This window comes from Ambystoma mexicanum, chromosome 6p (genome assembly GCF_040938575.1).
Source record: "Ambystoma mexicanum isolate Mex_15411 chromosome 6p, UKY_AmexF1_1, whole genome shotgun sequence".
NCBI lineage: Eukaryota > Metazoa > Chordata > Amphibia > Caudata > Ambystomatidae > Ambystoma > Ambystoma mexicanum.
In genome coordinates, this window is record NC_090935.1 from 1450477614 (window position 1) to 1450498875 (window position 21262).

The window sequence follows — 21262 nt, forward strand, 5'->3', positions numbered from 1 at the left end:
CGGGTGTTTAGTCATTTTGAAAGGCGCAGCTATAGAGGGGAAAGGAGTGGAGTTTTGGTGTCAGGGTTCAGCTGTCAGTGGCCAAGACCTTGAGTGGTGCCATGCATTTTGAATACTACCCACCCTACAGGTACAATATACACTGTGGCAGGCCTAGTAAAAAGACGATTGACACCAAATTATGTGTGTAACAAAGATGGTCTTTCCTGTTACGTTTTATGCTTAGAATTGGTTGGTTAAATGCTTATAGAGTCCATCAAGGATTCTCTTCAAATGATAAAGGGTTTCCTAGTGAAAATAGTATGAAGTATGGATCAAAGTAAAAAGGGCTTTTAGCTGGTTTACCACACCAGGCAGGTATACTAAATCACAAAGTTCAAACTCCTAAACAAAAAGAACTTGTCCCTTCTGGCCAATATAAGAGTTCAACCTACTCTTTATAAGTTCTTGGAAGGAACCAAGAGACTAGAATGTACAAGGAAGAGTAAAACTCTCTCCAGAAGTGGAATTGCTAAGTTATGTCGAAGCCTCCTGGCTCCTTGTGGAGCTAGGAGGCTGCCCTACAAACATGTTCCAATGGTGGCCAACACATAAGTTCTCACAACCTGTTCTTAAGAGTCCATCCTTAGTCTGCTCCAACAGAAGAAAACACAAACGGTTCCTTGGAAGGCTCCCTAAGAAGTTACTCACAGTTTGTACTTCAGTCGTCCTCTCTGCTTTCACCTCCGGATTCCAGGAAATATCCCAGGAAGGTTGATTCTCATCAGCTGCTTTGAGGACTGTCACAAGCTTAGCAGCTTTTGGTACCCAGCCTCTTCCCCTCTGGGTATGTTAGTTTCACAAATGGATCTCTCTCAGTATTGACCACTAAAAACAAGTACTCAATCTTCTCTTACCCATATCTTTCACAGGTCTTAGAGCGGCCATCCTGGACCTTAGCTTCATAGTTCACCACAGGCCCCTCCTGGACCGTAACCTCTGGATTTATAACTGCCCCCTCCTGGACATTAGCTTCTGTCTTTATACATGGTCCCTCCTGAACTTGGGCTTTACTGATCCTACGGTTCAGGCTATACTTCTGGTCCCTTGTGGACCTTATCTTCAGACTTCAGAACAGGACCCGCCAGAACCGTGACTTCCACGGTTCTTACAATTGGTCCCTCCTGGACCTTGTCTTCAGGATTCAAAACAAACTCAATGGGTATTCCCTCCCCCCACCGCCACATTTATTTTCCTTGTCATGCAGCTGATATTCTGTCACCCTCCTGCCACAGGTCGAGTCTCAGGCCACTTTCCCAGGGGTTAGTGGTGATAAACCATGGGATGACCATTTCCACTAGGGTCTGTTAAGTTCACAAGTGTACCTTTAAGCAAGACCCTGTCCTTGGTATGCTCTGGTCTTAACAGTTCCCCACGCTTTTCTTAAACCCTTCAGGTCTTCACTGCTTTCTTCCAGGTAGTGATGGGCTTTAGGTCTCTGTATGTTTCGGACTTCTACCAGGCGGGTAGGTTCTGTATCAGGCTTCCCCTGTGTGGTTCCCCTTTGTATCAAGGAAAGGATGTTTCACATGTCTGCTTGCTCAGGGGTTCTCCTCCCTTTTGATTGTACCCCAAATCGTTTTATAAACTCTGGACTTGTGGGCGTGTTTCCATAAATATTTCAGATTGGTTATTTCCTTGGCCTGTTTGAATCCCTACTGAGGAATCGTCAACCCCATTTGAATTCTTAATTGACCTGATTATGTTATTCTTATTAGCCGAAGCTCTACATTGGTTAATTGCATGATATGAAAGCAGTCAAATAATTTGCAATGTGAGACTTTAAAGGCATCTGTAGTCTTCAGGCACCATATTGGTTTTTATTCTATCGCATGGAGGAGGTTCACAGCTTCTCACTGGTTCTCCAGTCCGTGAACCAGCCGACGATGCACAGTTTTTTGGATCCTTCCAGTAACTTAGTTCAAGCTGGTAATGAATACTATTTTCTACTGTGGTTGTGTCTAACTCTGGTGTGGTTCTTAGGATCTCCAGCTTTGACATAACTTAGCTGTTCCACTCCTCAAGTGGATTTTACTCTTCCTCGTGCATTCTGGTCTCTTGAATTGTTGCACTTCGTCGTGGAGCCATCAAACTTTGTCAAAACGTACTCATGATAACGTTCTTGGATAGAGGATACTGATTCTCTTTCTGGGCCGTTCCAGTTCCCAGCCATCTGCGTTGATGACTGGGTATTCTGCCTTCAGCAGCCCGAGGGCCTTCTTGATGAACAGGTTTACCACGTCTGGTGGGGACTATTGAGCATGTGGGATCCCTCTTCATCCACCCTCTGGGAGACCTATTGGTAATAGCTGGACCATCCCAGACCTTAGTAGCTCGCTACTCCCACACTGTACAATGAGGGAGTTAGGGCCACTCAAGACAACACACACAAACACATTGCCAATTCAGAAGATGAGTGTAATGCAGCAAAAGGCAGGACAAAAAATTGACAGCATGAATATTTTTTTTATCAAAGTTGGTCAGTGCACAACCAGTCAACATTTTTTCCCCATAGTAAATATGTCCTCTTCTATAAGATATACAGATGGTGGACATGTTGTGGTAGCAGCACTTTAACTGAAGATGATGGGATAAAACAGCATGCGTGGTCACCAGGAAGGATGCTGTTGCCTAGAAGCAGGGTACCAATATTACGGTTGTGAACAGAGGGGGAAAGTGGCTTCATTTCTGGTACATTATATATCTGGATATCACAGTCAGTGTGGTGAAGTGCCCTCGAAGGCAGCAAGGCCAATATGGAAAAAAGTATATCTTCCAAGTGAATAGACATGTGAGCTAGACTATGGCTCTATTGGTTGTTAGAAGGACAGAAAGGCCACAGAGAATAGGAAAAGCAGAAGAGCAAAAAGAGATATGTGATGCAAGAGAAAGTTTGACTGAGATACCTGCAAAGTCAAAGGAGAAAACTGTGCACCGTCAAACGCAAGCCATATGAGGGAGTGATAGCAATTGACAGACACAGAGTCCATATGCAACAGAGAGGATAGGATGTGGACCACCTCTAGAAAGCAAAAACATGTGATGTGGCAGAAGTGGACTGCAAGGTGCTGCACCCAAAGAGAGCCATCAGAAAACTTTGTGACAGGGAGAGGGTTGTGGCAAGTGAACAGAACAATAGAAAGCGAGACATAGGTGAGCAGAATTCAGGCTCGAGGGAAGGGTGTGCAGAGGCTCAACGCTCAAGTAAAGCAGAACTGAGGCCATGGCCCGGCGAGGCAGATAGATGGCTATGGAAAACCTGGTGAGGTGGTGAGAGAACGTTATTGAGAGTAGTGAGACTGCTGCAGGTGCCTTACAAGGAAAGTTCCGAAGCCATGATAGAGGCTTATTTTGAGAAGAGAGACTGGTGAATCCAGTGAAGTTTCCTTGAACATTTGAGATACTTAGTGTGAAAAGATTTGCTGCATCCTGGAACTCGATGTTCAAGTTCCTAGAGCCATTGGGAAGTGGAGTGTAAATGGAAGCGCTGCATGATGGTTCTTGAAGTTCACGTTTCTAATGACACTGAGAAACTGAGTGATAAAAGCAACATTTCATGCTGGGACTTGAAGGAACATGCTCCAGAGACACTATCACAGGTGGGCCAAAGATCACTCCAACTCCCAGAGACAGTTCAAGGGTTTTTATTGAATGATTAGGCAGGGCCCAGGGCCATCGCTCACTATCTCGTCTTGATGAAGCGTTGTCCACCCTAGCCCAGGTGTCCTTATATTCTCAGGGTAGTAGCTAGATCTGATTTTTCCCTACTGTCTAATTACTAACTAGCTGTCAGTGAGGGCATAAATGTAATTGCCTGATCTGTCTAATCTCCCCACTGGTCTTTTTAAACTGGGCCTACACTATCCACAATGTTAGGAAGGTATACCCTGACAACCTCTTTATATCTAACATTCTATCCCAACCTCTTCTCCATCTTCTCATGCCCTGATGTTTCCCTCCCTGTCACTGACTACCAACTCCTCCTCGCTATTCTCCTTCATCCAACTCCACTCGCCTACTCACTTTCCTTGTTCGACCTCTACCTCTTCGGTCCCTCCAATATATCTCTCTCGTTCCATAGCCTATCCCACTCTTCGATGTTACTTCCTCCTACTTCCTCATATCAATTTTTCTTCTCCCCTCTCCACACTACTAATATTCCCTCTCAGCACTACTACTCTCTCCACCCTACCCTTTTCTCAGTCATCCTCCTTTCACTCTCTAAATCACATTCTACATAGTTTGTACACTTTCTCTACTACACTCACTCACCCACCTGGCTCACACACTCATCACACAGAACCACTTGCTCTCCCCAACCAATACCTCATATTTTCACTAAATCTCCTCCACACTCCAATCCAACATCCTTACTGCCGCTGGTCTGTTGGTCTGCCACCTCCTTCTCCTCTGACCTCATACGAATAACCCATACTTTCTTGTGTCCTGCGAACCTCTTATCCTATCTCTCCTTTTTCCATCTCTCATTGGCCAATCTGATGCTGCCTTGCCCTGCCCAGGAAGTGTGAAATGGATCAGCAATTACAAAATGAGGGTTAAACCCTGTCCCTTTTCCTTGCACTGCTCTGTTATGCAACAATGGTGACCCGGATTGGTGAATATCTCAGTTTGTGTTTGGTTGCCATGTTGCAATGCATTCCGCGGTAAACATTGTAGATTTAAGTTTCGTGATAAGCCGCTCTGCGGCACATAAATATGAACCTCTCAGAGGGTCCTCTGTCTCCTTTGGTGGCTCTTGCGGTGCAGCGCTTCTGCTGCAACTGCATACCTCTTCCATCCCTCTGTTTGCTGGGTCTCTCTCTCTCTCTCTTTCTTTCTTGCGACATTGAAAATTCTGCTTCTTGGAACATTGGGGTCTATGATGGGTTACATTAATGTGCATGGTCTGCCTGTCCATCTCTGAGCTTTGCTTTTGCCTGCAATGAAAGAACCAAGACTGGTAAGCATGTGGTTTCTGAGGTATGGGGGGATGAAAGGTGGTACTACTTAAATATAAATAGGCACTTGGGGAGGGGACAGGAATTGGGACCCTCTCCACTCCCACCGCCTGCTGACCCCCTGGGGAACAACACAGATTACTGACCTTGTCACAGATACAGAGAAACTGATTGACTTCAGATTCAATTTGCAGTGTTTCTCTGTGCAGAGTTCCAAGAGACACTGAGGAACTGGTTTTACAGATAAACTTTGCCTGTGGGAAATTAAAAGGAAAAGTTTTGTAAGCTGCTACGAGAATTTCTGAAAGTAGGTAGTCCATGTGACGGACCTTGAAGACAAACATCCCCACAGACAATAATTGTGGTAAAACAGAAGACATCGATTAGAGTTGTAGACCAGCTCATGTACCCTTTCATTCTTATAAAATGTTTGAGCTTTGCTCTGGTGTCTCCTGTTCTTATTTTAGGAGTTTATGGACAGATTTCTGAGACATGCACCACCTTGAGAATCAAGATCTTTTGCCTGCTCCCCTTTTCATGACAGTGATTATTTTTGCACTGCCAGTTTTTTCGGAGTAGCTCTAGGGATGGAATAGTCGCTACCACGGGTGTTTGCCAAAGAATAAGCACACAATTGATAGGTTACAACATCTTCATTGAAATTTGGCATGCATAAATGTGCCCTGTAGGACGGGATGTAATTCAAAAGGAAGTATCTAAGCAAACAGTCAGAGGAAGTAGCGAAAACGTGTATGCATTGACTGGGTCTATGCTATAGGACCTCATCTCTAGAGTCAATTCTGTGTCTGTGTGCAAAGGAAAATCATCTCTGAGTGTCTTGCTGGACGCTGTCCTGGGAGGACAAAGTCCCAGCCCACTTATTTAATATGTCTATCACTTGGCCTTTGAGGTTGGTCCTGGTCATGAGCATTAACTTGGCCCTTGCTGAGTTTTTGTCATGGTCCAGTCTTAGCTGTGTTTGGGATTTCGGCATGAGTCATTGCATGAGGCAAAGGCCATATGCTGCTACTGGGAAAGCCCTGCGTCAAACCCATTTTGCACTAGGCGTTTTGGCTGCACTAGTGTTGTTAGGTATTTTCCTATAACAAGTTATTACAGATAGGACTTCTTACCGCCTACCTGTGTTGACAATATTGTGCAAGACGTGCACTTGAGCTGGGGGACTTGTAACTCACACCAGAACCTGGGTTATATCCTCCAGCTGACTTTGCTCTAGATGTTTTGTTAAAGGTTGACCCCTGTCAGACATAAGGCCTAGGTTTCCAGCACCCTAGTCTAGCCAGACTCTTCTCCCCAACTCAGGTCTAACTAGCCCAGTTCCTCCTTCTCTTTCTCCACTTGGTACTTGTTGGCCCATTTGGCTTGGTCAATTCTGGTTCTGCTTTCCTATAGATCGTTTTGTCAGCTTCCCGGCTGCTACTTAGCCTTCGTTGCTGGGCCAACAAAGCATCTGCCCTACTACCTCTCCTTCTTCCTCTCGGATCCACACACTGTGAGTGTCTTGCTGAAACACCATCCTAATACCCTCATAATCATGGGGCTCATGACTAATTTTTATACTGGTGTTGATTTAGTGATTGTGGCAATGACCACACTGTTTTACCTCTCTGTTTACCCCCCAGATTCGACCTCCGTTACTGGTCCTGGTTTAATGGTTCCACCTCTTTCCTGTATTCGTGCTTCCTTCATATCATTTCAGGCATTGTGGATTTCTTAATGAGATGGCCCAGCTTGTGTCCGTGGCCTCAGGGTCTGAGGTTAAAAAACCCTTGTCTGGAATGTTGGGATCCAGCAGCGCCATCATGGCAGATCACTATTGTGACTCTGTGGGCCTCGTCTGAACAAATTAACTGTTTGCGAGCACTCCGTAGTTCCATGCCGAAGGTGAGTGCTCACTCTGTACTTCTTTCCCTGCTGTCTTCAATTCATGGTCCACGCCGAGGCTCGCTGACCCAGCGTGGACTGATGTGCTGCTCCCACTACAGACATGGATGGTCAACTGGAGCCAGTCACCCTTAAAAAGCACTGACTTGCCCTGACAATGCGAAGCATGATTTCTGAGAGCGCTTTTCTTGGGGTTTTCTATCGGCTTATGAGGGGGAACAGGTGAACAAGGGTTCATCTTATTTGTCTCCCTCATAAATCATATTGCCCCTGAGTTGTCTCTGATAGTTTTACTCCTTTGTACAAGGATGGCACTTTGTGTGATCTATGGAAGTACTGGGAGATCCTTCTTGTACCATCTCCAGGTGTCACATCACAGAGTGAGTGAGACGCCCCTGCCCACAGAGCTGCCCAGCTTTCCGTTCCAGCTGGCAGCCAGGGGGCATTGTCACACCACCGTAATGGCTTTGTTATCCTTCAGTGAAGTATCTGGGAAAAAGGCAAACTATACTTCCTGGCTGTAGGAATATGCAATATACATAAGATCTGCTAAACTGAGAAGTAAGATTGTCTGTGAAATTCAAATGATGAACTTCTTAGAGATGCCCAACTCCCAAACATGTGCAGGGCACTTCATTCACAAATGTGACCTGTGCATGTAGGGTTGGCCTGGTGGACAGTGCAATGTTGCGCCTCCTCAGCCACTAAGAGTGGTAAAGTGGCAGGTGCAGCACTGAACTAACAATTGTAGCAGGGTGAGTCCACTCAGCTAGATGGAGTTCTCTCATGCTGGGCATGCAATTCAGCATGACAACCCTAAAAGGGCCCATGCTAAATTGCAAAAATTTTTGTTTTAAAACATTGATATTCCTAACAAAGGGGTTGAAAATGTATTTGGGGCAGCAGCAGTTCCCGAGTGCAGTGTGACAGGGTCATGAACATTTCCCTGTCAAGGGAAAGAGGGGAGTTGAGGGGCCACCTGTCCCTCTGTGAACCTGGAGCCGTGTGCGCATATTGGTCCCCCTTTAACTGACCCCTGGTCCTATTAATCTCTGTCCTGGCCAGGCTGCTTTATCATCTCTTCCAGGTGGTTCCCAAAATATTCTGGTGCCAAGAATGCACTAGACCGCTCAGATGGATAATATAGTTCCTGGGAAACAGCACTATTCAAAGAAAACCTACAAGCACGACAAGGCACCCGGGCCCAATGGACAAGTCCTGGCCTGGAAAAGAGGACCGGACTAGTTACCCAAGTCGGAGCAGAATAGGTTTCCCATTCAGAAGCCGAATGGGAGACAACAACTAACCCACAAACCACAGCCTGGCTAAAGGGGGACAATGGATCAGCGGAGAAGGGACTAGCAAGAGGCTGACCAGGAATAGGGCAGACACAGAACACTCCCCAAACCCAGTTGACAACTGACTTACTGAGTGAAGGTGAGACAGAGAGAAAACAAATCACAGTGACTCCAGGGAAAAGATGGAGGCTGAAAAGGAGGCACAGCTAGAGATCCTGAGGAAAACCTGCAAGTCAAATTCGGACCCTCAAAGGGATAGCTCAGGCAGTGATTGAACTAGGGGAGCATTTGAGTCAGGTAACCAATGGGAACAGAGGAAAGCTTCTAGGCAGGAAGGGGGCACAAAATGCCAGCATATTAAATTGACAGTGAGAGGTGTACTGCTGAGGTCAGAAGAGAAGAAGGTGGCCCAACAGACCAGCAAATATGGGTGTAGCAGGTGGAGGAGGACTTGGAGGAGACTTTTAGAGTATTTGGAGAGGGTGAAGATAAGGTATAGAGATGGAGGGAGTGGTACCAATTTGTCACAGAGTGATTAAAGGCACAGATTTTAAGGTAGAGCAGGGGAGAAGGTTGAGAGTAGGGTGTGAGAGAGAGGGAAGTGAGAAGCAGGAGATTAAAGATGGGTAGGATTGGGAGGGGTGATATTTGGAGGGAATCAGATAAAATTAGGAGGTACCTGGAGCTTCATGACATGAGAAGGGGGATAGAGTGGTAAGACCAGGAGACACATTATACAGACAGGAGAGAGATCATTTCAAGGGTATAGACTGGAGAAAGTGAGATGGAGTGGTAAGACCAGTAGATGGAGTGTGGAGAGAGAGAGAGGGAGAAAGACATTGATGAGGGTGGAAAAGATTGATGAAAAGGTTGAAAGATGTTAAACTTGAGGAAAAGGGTGCCACAGCAACCAGACTACCCTGCTACGTTCCCCAGGAAGTCCCTGAAGGGTTTAGCGAGATAAGGCAATGGCCTTTAGGCCCTTCCTAGGAAAGGGGTAGACCGAACAAGAGGAGTATCATGGAGACAGCATTGTGGAAGTTGCTGGTCACATGACCAGCATCTCCCACTCAGTTGCTCTGGCCACCACCAGTTTTCACGCCTTCCAGGCAGCCTGTTTACCTTTGGAGTTGGTGAACAGGTGCAAGTGGATCTTTTTCACATGACCTAAGCCCCACAATCCTGCTTAGCATGCCCTTGCCTTTCCTTTCTTAACTCTTAGATCAAGGGCGTCTCTCGTGGGGCGCCCAAAGTGAAGGGCAGATGAAGAAAAGGGCAATTCTTGTTTGGGCCTGTTCGGATGGGAGGACCCAAGACCAGAACCCATCCTCAAACATTGGGTAAGGTTGCTATGTGTTTCACCTGCTCTCCGAACAGCCCATCCCTACCATCACAACTCATCGCCAACCACGCCACTCATCAGCAACATCGACACTGCATCACCATAGACCCAATCAGCACTCCATCTACCACTACATGAAAGCTGATGCTCACCAATTGTCATGATGCCCGCTCCCGGGGAGCCGGTTCAAGCCCTGCGTCCCCGAAAGCGGACATCCAGTCCCCAAGGAAGGACCCAGCAACCCCATATAGGGGCCCTTTGGACAGTGTCCTGGCGCCTATGGCGCCAGGCTCATAAAAGACATCAGTCCTGGCGCCATAGGCGCCAGGCTCATTATGGGAGTGCTTGGGTGCACTTACCTGATGCAGACCATGCTGCAGGATCCCGGCCTCCTTGAGGCCTGAAAGGAACTACTTTACCTGTGGGACTAATTTACCATCCGGGCGTGGTCGGGGAAGGATACATACCTGATTGGAGGAAGGATACATACCTGGAACTTCTTCCAAGGCTATTTAAACCCCACCCGAACAGCCACACGTGCTTCGCGTTGTTCTGCATCTAGCAGCTGGACGCTCACCGTGTCTGCTCCTGCATCCTGACTTCTGCCACGCCTGCCAGCATCCTGAGAGAAGAGAAGAAGAGAACAGAAGAAGGAAAAGTCCTTATCTGCTAAAACCGCATCCCGGAGACATCTCGCCGACAATCCTGAAAAGGAAGACTTTTATTTAAAAGCTCATCGCATCGATCGCTGCAGCGCCGCATTCCACTCACCTTTACAGGGCGCCTCCATGTTCAGCAGCGATCATCCGGATTTGCAGTCACGCCCCAGCGCCTAGGAAGAAAAAGACCAGAACAAAAGGTGAGAGAGAGAAGGGAATAAGGAAAGCTAAATCTCCATGTTAAGACTTACCTGCTGATTCATTCCCTCTCCATTTCGGGTCCGCGCCGCATCCTTGCATTTCTGGACCCCGGCCCCTAAGGAGAAAAAAAAGACATCAGCGTTAATGAGCGAATGAAAAGACATTACCAAAAAACGCTCATTAAAGACTTACCTGATTTCTACAAGGATTTCCCTTTTCATCTCGGGTCGGTGCCTGTTCCCCGGCATTCCGTACCCCGGCCCCTATGGGGAAAAAGACACTAGCATTAGTACATTAATGTATGGACACAAGGGGAACCTCTTATCAAAAAACTTACCTGGAAGCCAAGCAAGTTTGGTTCTCACTAATCCGAAAATCCAGTGAAGTAACTGGAGACCAACGCGCTCCTGCATCAGAAGCAGGATGGAGAGCTCGTCCTTCCAGACCCTAAGGTGAGACGCTACGAGGAATCACAGAAGGGTTTCGAGGAGGGTGAGAGGGGGAAGTGGGAGGCCGATTGCATTACCCCGCAGACAGTTAATCCCCTATTTTCGCCTACAGAAGGACACTTCTGCGAGCCAGACAAGCCAGATTTGGGGGCCCGGTCCAGTCCGTCTTCCGAACCCTGCGCATCACCTTAGAAGAGGTCACAGCAGCGCGAACCAGGCCAGCGCCTCCGTGGGAGTTAGGTGAGCGTTACACCAATGTCTGCTCAGCAACCAACCATGCAGCAGACATCGCCAACCTCATCACCACACATGATATGATAGGATAGGATAGGTTATTTATAACGCGCTTAATACCCAGAGGTTTCTAAGCGCAGACCCGGGGATCGAACCTGTGGTGCCCCATGTCGTCTTGCTTCCAAGGCGAGCACATTGCCCCTGAGCTATCCTCCTGAGACATGACATGGACACCATCTTCATTACTGAGTCTTGGATGACATCTACCTTGACACACATCCTAGATGTCCTCATGCCCAACAGCTACAGAATTATACAACAAGACCGTCCAAACAAGATCTGCGGAGGCCTGGCCATCATTCACAAGGCATCATGGCCATGCATCCAACTGGACATCTCCACCATTAGCTATTTTTGAAAAAACGTTCCTGACATTTTCTGCTCTGCCCAATGAGCACAGTCACTTTTCGCCTCATCTGCAGACACCCAGACCCAACACTTCCTTCATCAAAGTCTTCACGGACTGGGTCACCACCATGTCTTTCACACATGCCAACATCATCTTCCTCTGCGACTTTAACATCCCTGGCAACCAAGTCAATGAAGGAAGATCTTACCTGCCTACTGGACACTGAACTTTACAAAGCACACGAAAGACCCAACTCGCATGAAAGGTAATATCCTCGACCTCATTCAGCGCCCTGCCTACCCTTCAGTTCAGCTCTCCAATCTTGCTCAACTGGTCAGATCATCTGACAATCCCCTTCCACATTAGTGACACCACCCAGGTCAAGCAAACCCATCAGAAACCCAGCACACAAGCCTTCAGATCATTCAAGAACTTACCAGTGGAGGGGCTGATCTACCCCTGACGAACAAGAACTGTGACTCGCTTCTCCAAGGACTCAACACTACCCTCACAGCCAACATCACTTTCCATGCCCCAGCGAAACAACGCACTCTCAAGCCTAAACCTGCCGCACCCTGGCACGCTCACGAGCTCAACTTGAACAAACTTTCAGAAAAAAAGAAAAGACCTGGGAATACCGGTAGGCATCCGACCTCACCCTACTCAAGGGACTCCATGCTACACGCAGATGACTGGTCACCACTGCCAAGGCCAACTACTACCAAAACACCATAGCCAAGGCCAACAATTAAATCAGAGCCTTCTTCAAAATCATCATGCACTGCATCAAGCCTCTGCCTGACCCACCCATAACTCACTCCATCGAGAAATCCACAACCATCAACTCTTTCTTCATCAACAAGATCAGCATGATCCACCAACACATAGACACCAACAGCACAAGTGACAGCACACCACACACCCCACCTTGCAAAACCACAACTACCTGGACAACTTTCAAGACACTCACTATGGAAGACCTCACTGCCACCCTAGCATCCCACAAAGCCAGATCGTACGCAGACGACATCCTCCCTCCCTCCGTACTCAAGACACTTCCTACTGAAGCACTCCTACCTTACCTGACAATAATCAACAGCTCCCTAACTCAAGGCACCTTCCCCTCGACCCTCAAAATTGTACTGACAACAACAGCAACTACCACCCATTGATCCATCTTCCCTTCCTAGGTAAAATTCTTGTGAAAGCGGCCTCCATGTGTTGAAGGAGATATGTGGTTACTAACAACCTCCTTCGGTATACCAATCTGAATTCAGACCCAGATGCAGCACAGAAACGGCTACCATCAGGGTGATTGACAATGCTCTTAAAATCCTTGATGATGGCCATTCTTGCCTTCTGGTTCTCCTTGACCTCTCAGCAGCATTTGACACGGTATACCACAAGACACTCACCGACAATCTGCATTGCTGCATGGGGATCAGCAAGATCTTCCTCAGCTGGTTCAAATAGTACCTTGCTAATCACCACAAGTTTGTGCAAATGGATTCCTCCAGATCACCAACTCTACCCATCACCTGTGGAGTCCCGAAGGGATCCATCCTCTCCACTGTGATCTTCAATCTTTAAACAGAACCACTTGGAACCCTTGTCGCTCAACACAACATCGACAACCATCAATACAATGGTGACTAGCAGCTCTACCTCAAGATATCCTCCATCAAAGATAGCCACAGGTTCAAGACCTGCCTCTCATTGATCCAGGGGGTGTCCCATGCTTACCTGAAGCTCAAGCCCTGCAAGACCAAATTCCTATTCCTGGAACTCAGCCCCTCGCTTCTACAGGTCAAGAAGGATCTCAAGACCCTCCTCTTCAAGGAATGGCTCCTCCCTAAGACCTAGGTCCACACACCCTCCACTCCCACCCTACCTAAGATTGGGTGATTTGACCCCATCTATTTCCTCTCCTCGTTGCTTGTAGATCCCTTGCTGACAAATTGCCCATCTTCCCCCTCACTTATTGGTAGCTCCCCACTCCCTTGTTGCTTTGCTCCCTTTACCATGTTGTTCCCCTACGATTGTAAAGCGTTCCGTTGCTTCTTGAAGCTAGGCCGGGCACAATGAATTCCCTAATAAGAATAAAGTATTAGTGAATCAGTACTGTATTATAACTTGTTTGAGTAGGGACCAGGCTACAGAGGTCCGTTCAATACAAAAGGTTATTCGGAATAAAATTCCATTAACAGATTCATGAAACAATCAAACACAAATTCTTTATAGCAAATATCATAAACTCTTTGCCATCTGCTAAAAAACACTTTTACAAATACCACAACATCATGCGTAAACAAAGGGTTGTTACAATTGATAGTCATAGACATAGCGTCTGAACAGACCCTTATGTTTCTTTCTGATAAAATGCAGACAAAGCCATTTCCTCCTCAGATCTAAATAGTTTGTACAAAAAATCTTCATTGCTGTCTGACCAGCATGAACATTTTTTGTGGTATCCAACCACGCCAGGCGAGCCTTTAAGAGGAGCACATTTAGTCGTGTCATTAGCAGGATCCTCCTTTGCCCCAGTGCCTTCATTTTATCTGTTCCAGTTTTGGGTCCTGCGCCTATGTGCTTGCTAAACCACTTCATTGAGGGTCGATTTTTAGTGCAAAACCCTGCATTCATGACCTCTATTTCAGTTGCCCTGCTTCTTAGCAATGCCTTATGTTGTTCTTTTGGCAGGCTTGCAAGCACTGCAATATTCCCAATCCCCCACTTATTTAATAAGGTTAAACCATTTCTGTACCATGGGTATCTATTTGTGACCTGAGATGCGGTCACCTCTTTCAGTGCATGGGCTAGATTACAGTTCATGCAGTGGGTTTGAATCATAGTAGGAAACAGGGGTGAAGTCCTAAAAAAAAAATGGGGGGGGGGGACTCATTAAGATACCAATTCAATGTGCTGTAACCAGAAATTAGCATATCAAGGTGCCCTAGGAAAAAAGTGGGGGGACTCCTGAAAAAAGTGGGGGAACTCTGTCCACCCAAGTGTACCCTCGACTTGAGCCCTGCTAGGAATGCCCCACACATGCCTCAGTGCGTCACCGGGAGTGCTTGCTGGCGGCCCTGTCAGCTTCCTCAGGAATATATTCTGGGACATTTCCAGGCAGCTGCTGTCAGCGAACCCCCAAATCTCGCTGCTGTGGAGCGGTGAGGACCTGGCTGCACAAATCCAGTCTCCAGCCCCATAGAGCCGATGAAATCGTAAGAACCCTCCATACCTATACCTGCACACTTTACTATTCTTTTAATATGAGAATCCAGCTGCCACTACTCAAAGGTTGAGGAAAAGGCATACAAGGATCCGACCTAGACTGAAAGCTCCAATTGCCTGTTTTTGTAACGCCATTTTGTGTTATAAAAACTGAAATGATGCTTCCCTATGCACCCGTTCCTAGCAAAAACAGTGGAAAGCCAGGGAATAAACTCACACTTGTGAGTAGATCCCATGTGTGAATACCGGATGCACTGATAACTGCAGGGGCACCTCATCTCCTCAGAAGCCCAGCTTTGTGAAATTGCACAGTGGGGGGGGGCAATGGGCAGCTGAGTGTGCACATGTGTGTTGTGCTCTTTCATAGGTCCCAGCCTGTTTATGAGCAAAGCCATCAATTACCATTTTTCAAAATGAGGTTAGTACCATATTACTAGTTACAATCTAGACATGTGTTCCCTAATATTGCAGACAAACATTTCAAAACAGGAATCTTAGTAAGTCCAATTTCAGCGGAGCCATATGAACATGCTTATGTGCTTACTAAGATGTCTGCATTAACATGTGTGTCTTTCCATTATTATGGAACACATATTGTCTAGATTGTAACTAGTAGCGTTGTACTAACCTCATTTTGAGATGTGTTTAGAAAAATCATGAAATTATAAAGTTATAAAACAAACATTTGTGCAGTTGAGCATTGGTAGTTTCTCCTAAACTAGGAGAGCTTTGAGGAATATTGTGGGCAAAAGGTGACCTCAGTGTGCATGCGACGCCTCCATGCATTCACCCTGTGAATTTTGCAAATGTTTTCGATTGCATATGTGCAAGTGTCCCAACAAATTTCAAAAGAGCTTTGTGTACTCTGAAATTAGTCAGATGGCTTTCATTGTGGCATTGTTGGTGGGGTGGGGAGTGTGTGGTGACAGGGACGTTATGTTAAGCGCATACTGATTCTGCTGATTTTAGGCGTATGATATTGTGTGTGTGTAAGTCTGTCTCCTCTGTTGCTTTCCCAGCACCCTACTGTACGGAATGCCTTGTTTTGCCTGGAGACAGCTGCCACAAACTTGAACAACGTCTACGTCAAAGCACTGATGGCCTATGCCTTCGCCCTAGCGGGATCAGACTATCAAGTGGAAAAGCTTCTGATGTCACTTGAGGCTGAAGCCATCACTGACGGTATAGAGATATTGATGTTCCTTCATTCCGCTGCCCGCCACATGTACGCCAGTCCTGGCTTTTCAGCCAACAGCACGCTGTGCGTGGACGCGCACGAAGTCCCTGCATGCACAGTGCTTTGACTGAGAAGCCAGGAGAGCCCAAAGGGGACCCATCGGCCATGCAGCCAGCAGGTGGTACAGTCATGTTGGCAGCACCAGAATACTTCTGGCACCTTATATAGCTTCACCAAATTCTGTAGTGCTCATTACTGTGAGCAGAAGTGCACCCAGCAGAGGATCCAGGTAAGGTTCCTTCCTAGAGTAACCTAAATCTTAGCTCCCTGGGCCAGGGTGCCCACATTTTGGGTGAGCAATGAAGGGCAGGGGTGGGGGTTTGGAATTAAGGAGCCAGCGAAAGCAGCTCTATAAAATGCAGATGATGTGTACACTGTAAAGCATTTTTGTTATACTTTCCTGTCAAAACTAGGCTCATTTTATAGAAGTGCACAGATATTATCAGGAGATGGTAGTTGTTGTGGGGCACTCTGTACCCCCGCGATGTTCCGTGAGCACCCACTCTCACCACAGATTTACACACAAGACATCTGCTCGGTTCGGGCTCCCCGGTCGCACTGACCGTTGGGGCACGCCCCCTTTATTTAAATGCACACAGCGGAGGGCAACGTCACTCTGCCGCATGCCGAAGCCCTTAAAGCGGTAGCACCGCACTCCTCCTTTTTCATGAGGACAAACAATGAACAGTATTAACATAACACTAAAAATCAACACAGTAATATCAAACCACACAAATATTACCCCGCTGGACCCCTTTAATCACAGCCACCCGGGTGCCCCTACAACTAGCACACCCACCGGGGTTGCTCGGGATTACTGTTCCAAAACATAGTCACTGAGGGAAACAGGTTTCCCTCTCCCTGTCCTCAGGGGGTACCTCCTGCTCGCCTCCGGGATAGGAGTTCCATCGGCGGCCATTGCAACGCCCGGAGACCGAGGGAGGGGTCCCCGCACCCCCACCTGGGACCTCCATGCTGTCCTGGTCCTGGGGCACTTCTGTCCTAGTTTCCCCCAGGCTTTTGAAGAAACTCACGTTCCTCGTGACCAATGCCCTGCCATCGAAGGCCGTCACCATGGATCCTTTTACCGCAATCACGTCCAACGGCTCAGGTTCGTATGTCATGGATAACTTCCTGTGTGGGTGCCTGTTCTTGATCAGCACCTCATCCCCGGGCGCGAGATGCTGAGGTCTGAGCCCTCTCCTCAAGTTCTCTTGTTCAGTCCTCAGCCTGTGTTCTTGCTGGTCATCAATGAACCCCGGTTCCTTTTCTCCAACCTCTGGTAGCAGCCCCCTCAGGCACCACTTGAAAAGTACCTCCGCCGGGGCCACTCCCGTGGAAATGTGGGGGGTGGTTCGATAGACACCCAAGAATTGGTATAGCACTCTTTCCAGGCATCGTCCTTGCCCCTGCGCTATGCGCAACACCTTGTTTAGGGTGTGCATTAGTCTCTCCGCCTCCCCATTTGCCCTGGGCCAGAGCGGGGTGATTTTCCGGTGTTGCACCCCATAGTCGTCCATTAGAGCTGCAAATTGCTCGCCTTGGAATGGCGCCCCATTGTCTAAACAGAGGGTTTTAGAGAGTCCATGAGCCGTGAAGACCTTTTTCCATGGCCACTACGACGTGTTTGCATGCCACCGACTCGATAAATTAGACTTCAGGGTACCTAGAGTATTCGTCCACTACCACCAGGAAGTTGATACCCTGCGATGTAGAGCCAAAGTCGGCATGTACGACCTCCCAGGGATGTGTGCCTCGGGGCATAGCTTCAATGGGGGGCTCTCTCTGGGCGGGAGCCGCTGCCAGGCACCACACACACAAGGCCACATACTCTTCTACTCGTCGTTCCAGCTCCGGGAACCACATCTTGAGGCGTAGGCGGGCCTTGGTTTTGGCAGCCCCTTGATGACCCTGGTGGACCAGGGCGATGACTTCCTGGACTTTGGCCTGAGGGACCACAATCCGGTCACCCCTGAGTAGGAGGCCGGATGCAGAGAATGACAGTTCGTCCCTCACTTTCCACAGCTGCTCGAGTGCCACCTTCGCTTCTTGCGTGCGCATCACCAGGGATTCTAGCATGCTCCTCCTGGATCCCTGTTGCATTGCCGTTCTTAGGATGCAAAAGCCTTCGTCCTGGGCCGCCACGGCCTCCAGGTCTTCCAGCGTCAAGGCGTTCGGAGTTGCTGCCTCCACCACTAGCTGAACATGGTCATCAGCCTTTTCCGCACAGGCATCCATCTTGCCGACAGTACCTCCCCTGGGGTGGCGAGACAGATAGTCGGCCGCGTTGTTGGAGCCTGGCCGGTATACCAGCAACACCCCATATTCAAGTAGCGCGAGCATCCATCTTTCGATCTTCGCTGGTGGCTTAGAGGACAACCCAGCCAAAATGGGGAGCAGAGGCTTGTGGTCGGTCACACCGGTTACCGGTCTGCCCAGAATGTACAACCGGACGTGCCAGCACCCCCACAACAGGGCCAGGGCCTCCCGCTCAATTTGGGAGTAGCACTGCTCTGTCTCCGACAGCGCCTTGCTGGCATATGCCACCGGACGGATGCTGGAGTCGGGGCCAATCTGTGTCAGTACGGCCCCCAGGCTGAACGGGCTGGCATCCGCTATTATTTCAGACGGTAGGGCGGGATCAAAGAACGCCATGGTGTCTTCTGCCATGAGGGCACTCTTAATGTCCTTGAAGGCCACCTGCTCGAGCAGTCCCCACTGCCATGCTGTCTCTTTCTTGGTGACGGCCCGCAGGGGCTCTGACCTGGACGCCAAGTTCGTGATAAAACGGCCACAGTATGTCACCATGCCCAAGAAACTCCATACCTCAGAGATGTTTTCAGGTGGGCGTGCGTCCTTGATGTCCTTGACTTTTCAGGGATCAGGAGACACTCCTCCCTCCTTAAACACGAATCCGAAGAATTCAATGGTCGGTTTCAGAAATTCACATTTCTCCCTGTGGAGTGTCAGGCCCAGTGATTGCAGCTGCTCAAATGTCTTTGCGAGCGTGTGTAGATGGTCCACTTCAGACTTTGCGAACACAAGGATATGAAGGCTGATGTTCAAGACACCGTCAAGTTCCGCCAAGGCACCCTGTATTATATTTTGAAAAACCTCAGCCGCCGAGGATACCCCAAAGCTGAGTCTCTCATACCTGTACAGGCCTCTGTGGGTCATGAAAGTTGTAATGTACCTGGACTCGGGGTGTAATACAACTGGGTGGTACCCGGCCCTGAGGTCTAGTTTCGAAAAGAAACGGGCCCCCTGCAACTCTGTGATGATGTTGTTTATGGTTGGTGTTAAGATGCCGCTCCCTTCTGATTGCCTTGTTGGGGTGCCTCATATCCACGCAGATCCTCACAGAGTTTGGTTGTTTGGGCTTTCTTGCCACCACAATGGAGGACACCCACAGTGTCGGGCCATCCACTTTCTCGATGTCGAGGTTGACTCCTTGTCCACTAACTCTCTCAAGTGAAAGGGCACCCTGCGGTGCTTGAGAGCAATGGGCTGCACAGATTTGGCGATGTGCAGCCTTACTGGGTCGCCAGCCATCTGTCCAATTCCTTGGAATAGTTGGGAGTATTTGTCTATTAGAGTTTCAATGTCTTCCACGTATGCTGAATACACGAAACTTACAATCCTTAGGGCTTCTGCCGCAGCACAGCTCAGCAATGTGTTGGTGCTGAGAGGTGTTATATAGAAGCATGCTCTTATTATTGACGCTCCATGTCCCACCTGCGCTACAAACGCACCATTCTGGGTGAATATGCGAGCCCTAGGGGCGGCGAGTTTTGGGGGGCATTCCATGGCATCATAGTGTTCTCTGGCCATCACATTGATGGATGCCCCCATGCCCACCAGTACCGGAATGGGAGACTCATTGACTGCGATGATGCACCTTGGTTGTCGTCTGCTCCTGGATTTGAGGGTGTCAATGCTTGATACGAAGAAAATGTTCTCCTCTTCCTCCTCGTCCAGTTGTGCACCCTCCCCACCCTGATCGACCTGGGCAACGGTATGCGGGCAAGATTGTCGGAAGAAGCCAGACTGCACCAGACCACTCAGCACCATCACTGGCAGGGATGCCCTACATACCCGGGCGTAGTGGTCGGCCAGGCCACACCGGCTGCAAGTCTTTCCTGCCGCTGGACACTCAGCAGGGTGGGGCATGTTATACCTGCACTTCAGGCACGCCTCCCCTGGCTTCCCGCCCCTATCGCGTAAGTTCCCTGCCGGTCTCTGGGCCCCTCTGCCGCCACGACCCACGGCACAGACCTCCTCCGTCTTGACTGAACGTGCACCTGCTTCCATCCTGGACGCACGTACCTCCGATACTTCTTGGTAGCGACCCAGTTCCAGGATGCAGGGCAAAGTGATCCCCGGTTCCCTCAGCACCTGTCTCCGTAGCTTCCCCGATGAGCATCCTTGAATTAGCTGGTTCCTGACCATGTCGTCGGGGTTGTCCCAGGCACACGCCACTGACAGCCGTCACAAGACTGCCATTGAATGTGTCCAGTGTCTCATCCTCTTTTTGGCGAGTGGAGAGCATTACAAAATGTTCATAGTCTGCATTGGCTAAGGGAAGAAAGTAGTTGTGGAGAGTCGTCTTCGCTGCAGCATAGGAAGCATCTGCAGGCTGGAGGGAGTCAAAAATGTTGTGAGCCGCATGCACTGCAGCATACAAGGCTCCTAGTGACTGTTTTGACAGTCAAAGTTTTGAATGCCAAAAGTTCCGACATAAAAGTGTCAAAAAGTTTAAAATATTTTTTTTTGTTTTTTTGGGGGGGTTCCACCCCAAAACCCCTGTTTTTTATTTTTTAAACACTTATTTACCTCCCTTTAATATTAAATAAATAAATTCAAAACTTTTATTTCCGACACATTTGTGTTAGAACTTTTGACATTCGAAACTAATGTTTCGAAACTTTGACTGGACACTGCATACAATAAGGTTGCCAGCTTACTGTCGTCGTTGGTCTCCATTGTAGCCCGGAAATAAATGTTGAGGCGTTCAATCCACCGCTTCGACCTGGGCCCCAGGCTAGATGGAGGGCCCGAAATGTCGAATTCTGGGATTGGCTGAAGGGCCTCTGGGGGCCTCACATGGGCCATGGCTTGAGGCACAGGTGGAGGCCCAAGCTGGGCTGCAGGTGGATGCTGGCCTTGAGGCGGTGGCTGTGCTGCTGGTTGGTTGTCCCCTGTCTTGATTTGCTGGATCACTCATGTGTCAAGCACCCCTTCGAGATGACACAGGGGCCGCAACTCACCCAGAAGGTTTGGCCTGTACAGGCCTCCTT

At 48.5% G+C, this 21262-nt stretch overlaps 1 protein-coding gene across 1 annotated transcript in view; it reads left to right on the forward strand.

The window, feature by feature from the left end:
• Nucleotides 1-21262, forward strand: part of LOC138510506 (alpha-2-macroglobulin-like) — a 1041624-nt gene that overhangs the window by 859312 nt on the left and 161050 nt on the right. The window contains exon 28 of the mRNA XM_069626208.1: nucleotides 15748-15910. Within this exon, the coding sequence (XP_069482309.1) occupies nucleotides 15748-15910 (163 nt within the window). The remainder of the gene's footprint in view (nucleotides 1-15747; nucleotides 15911-21262) is intronic.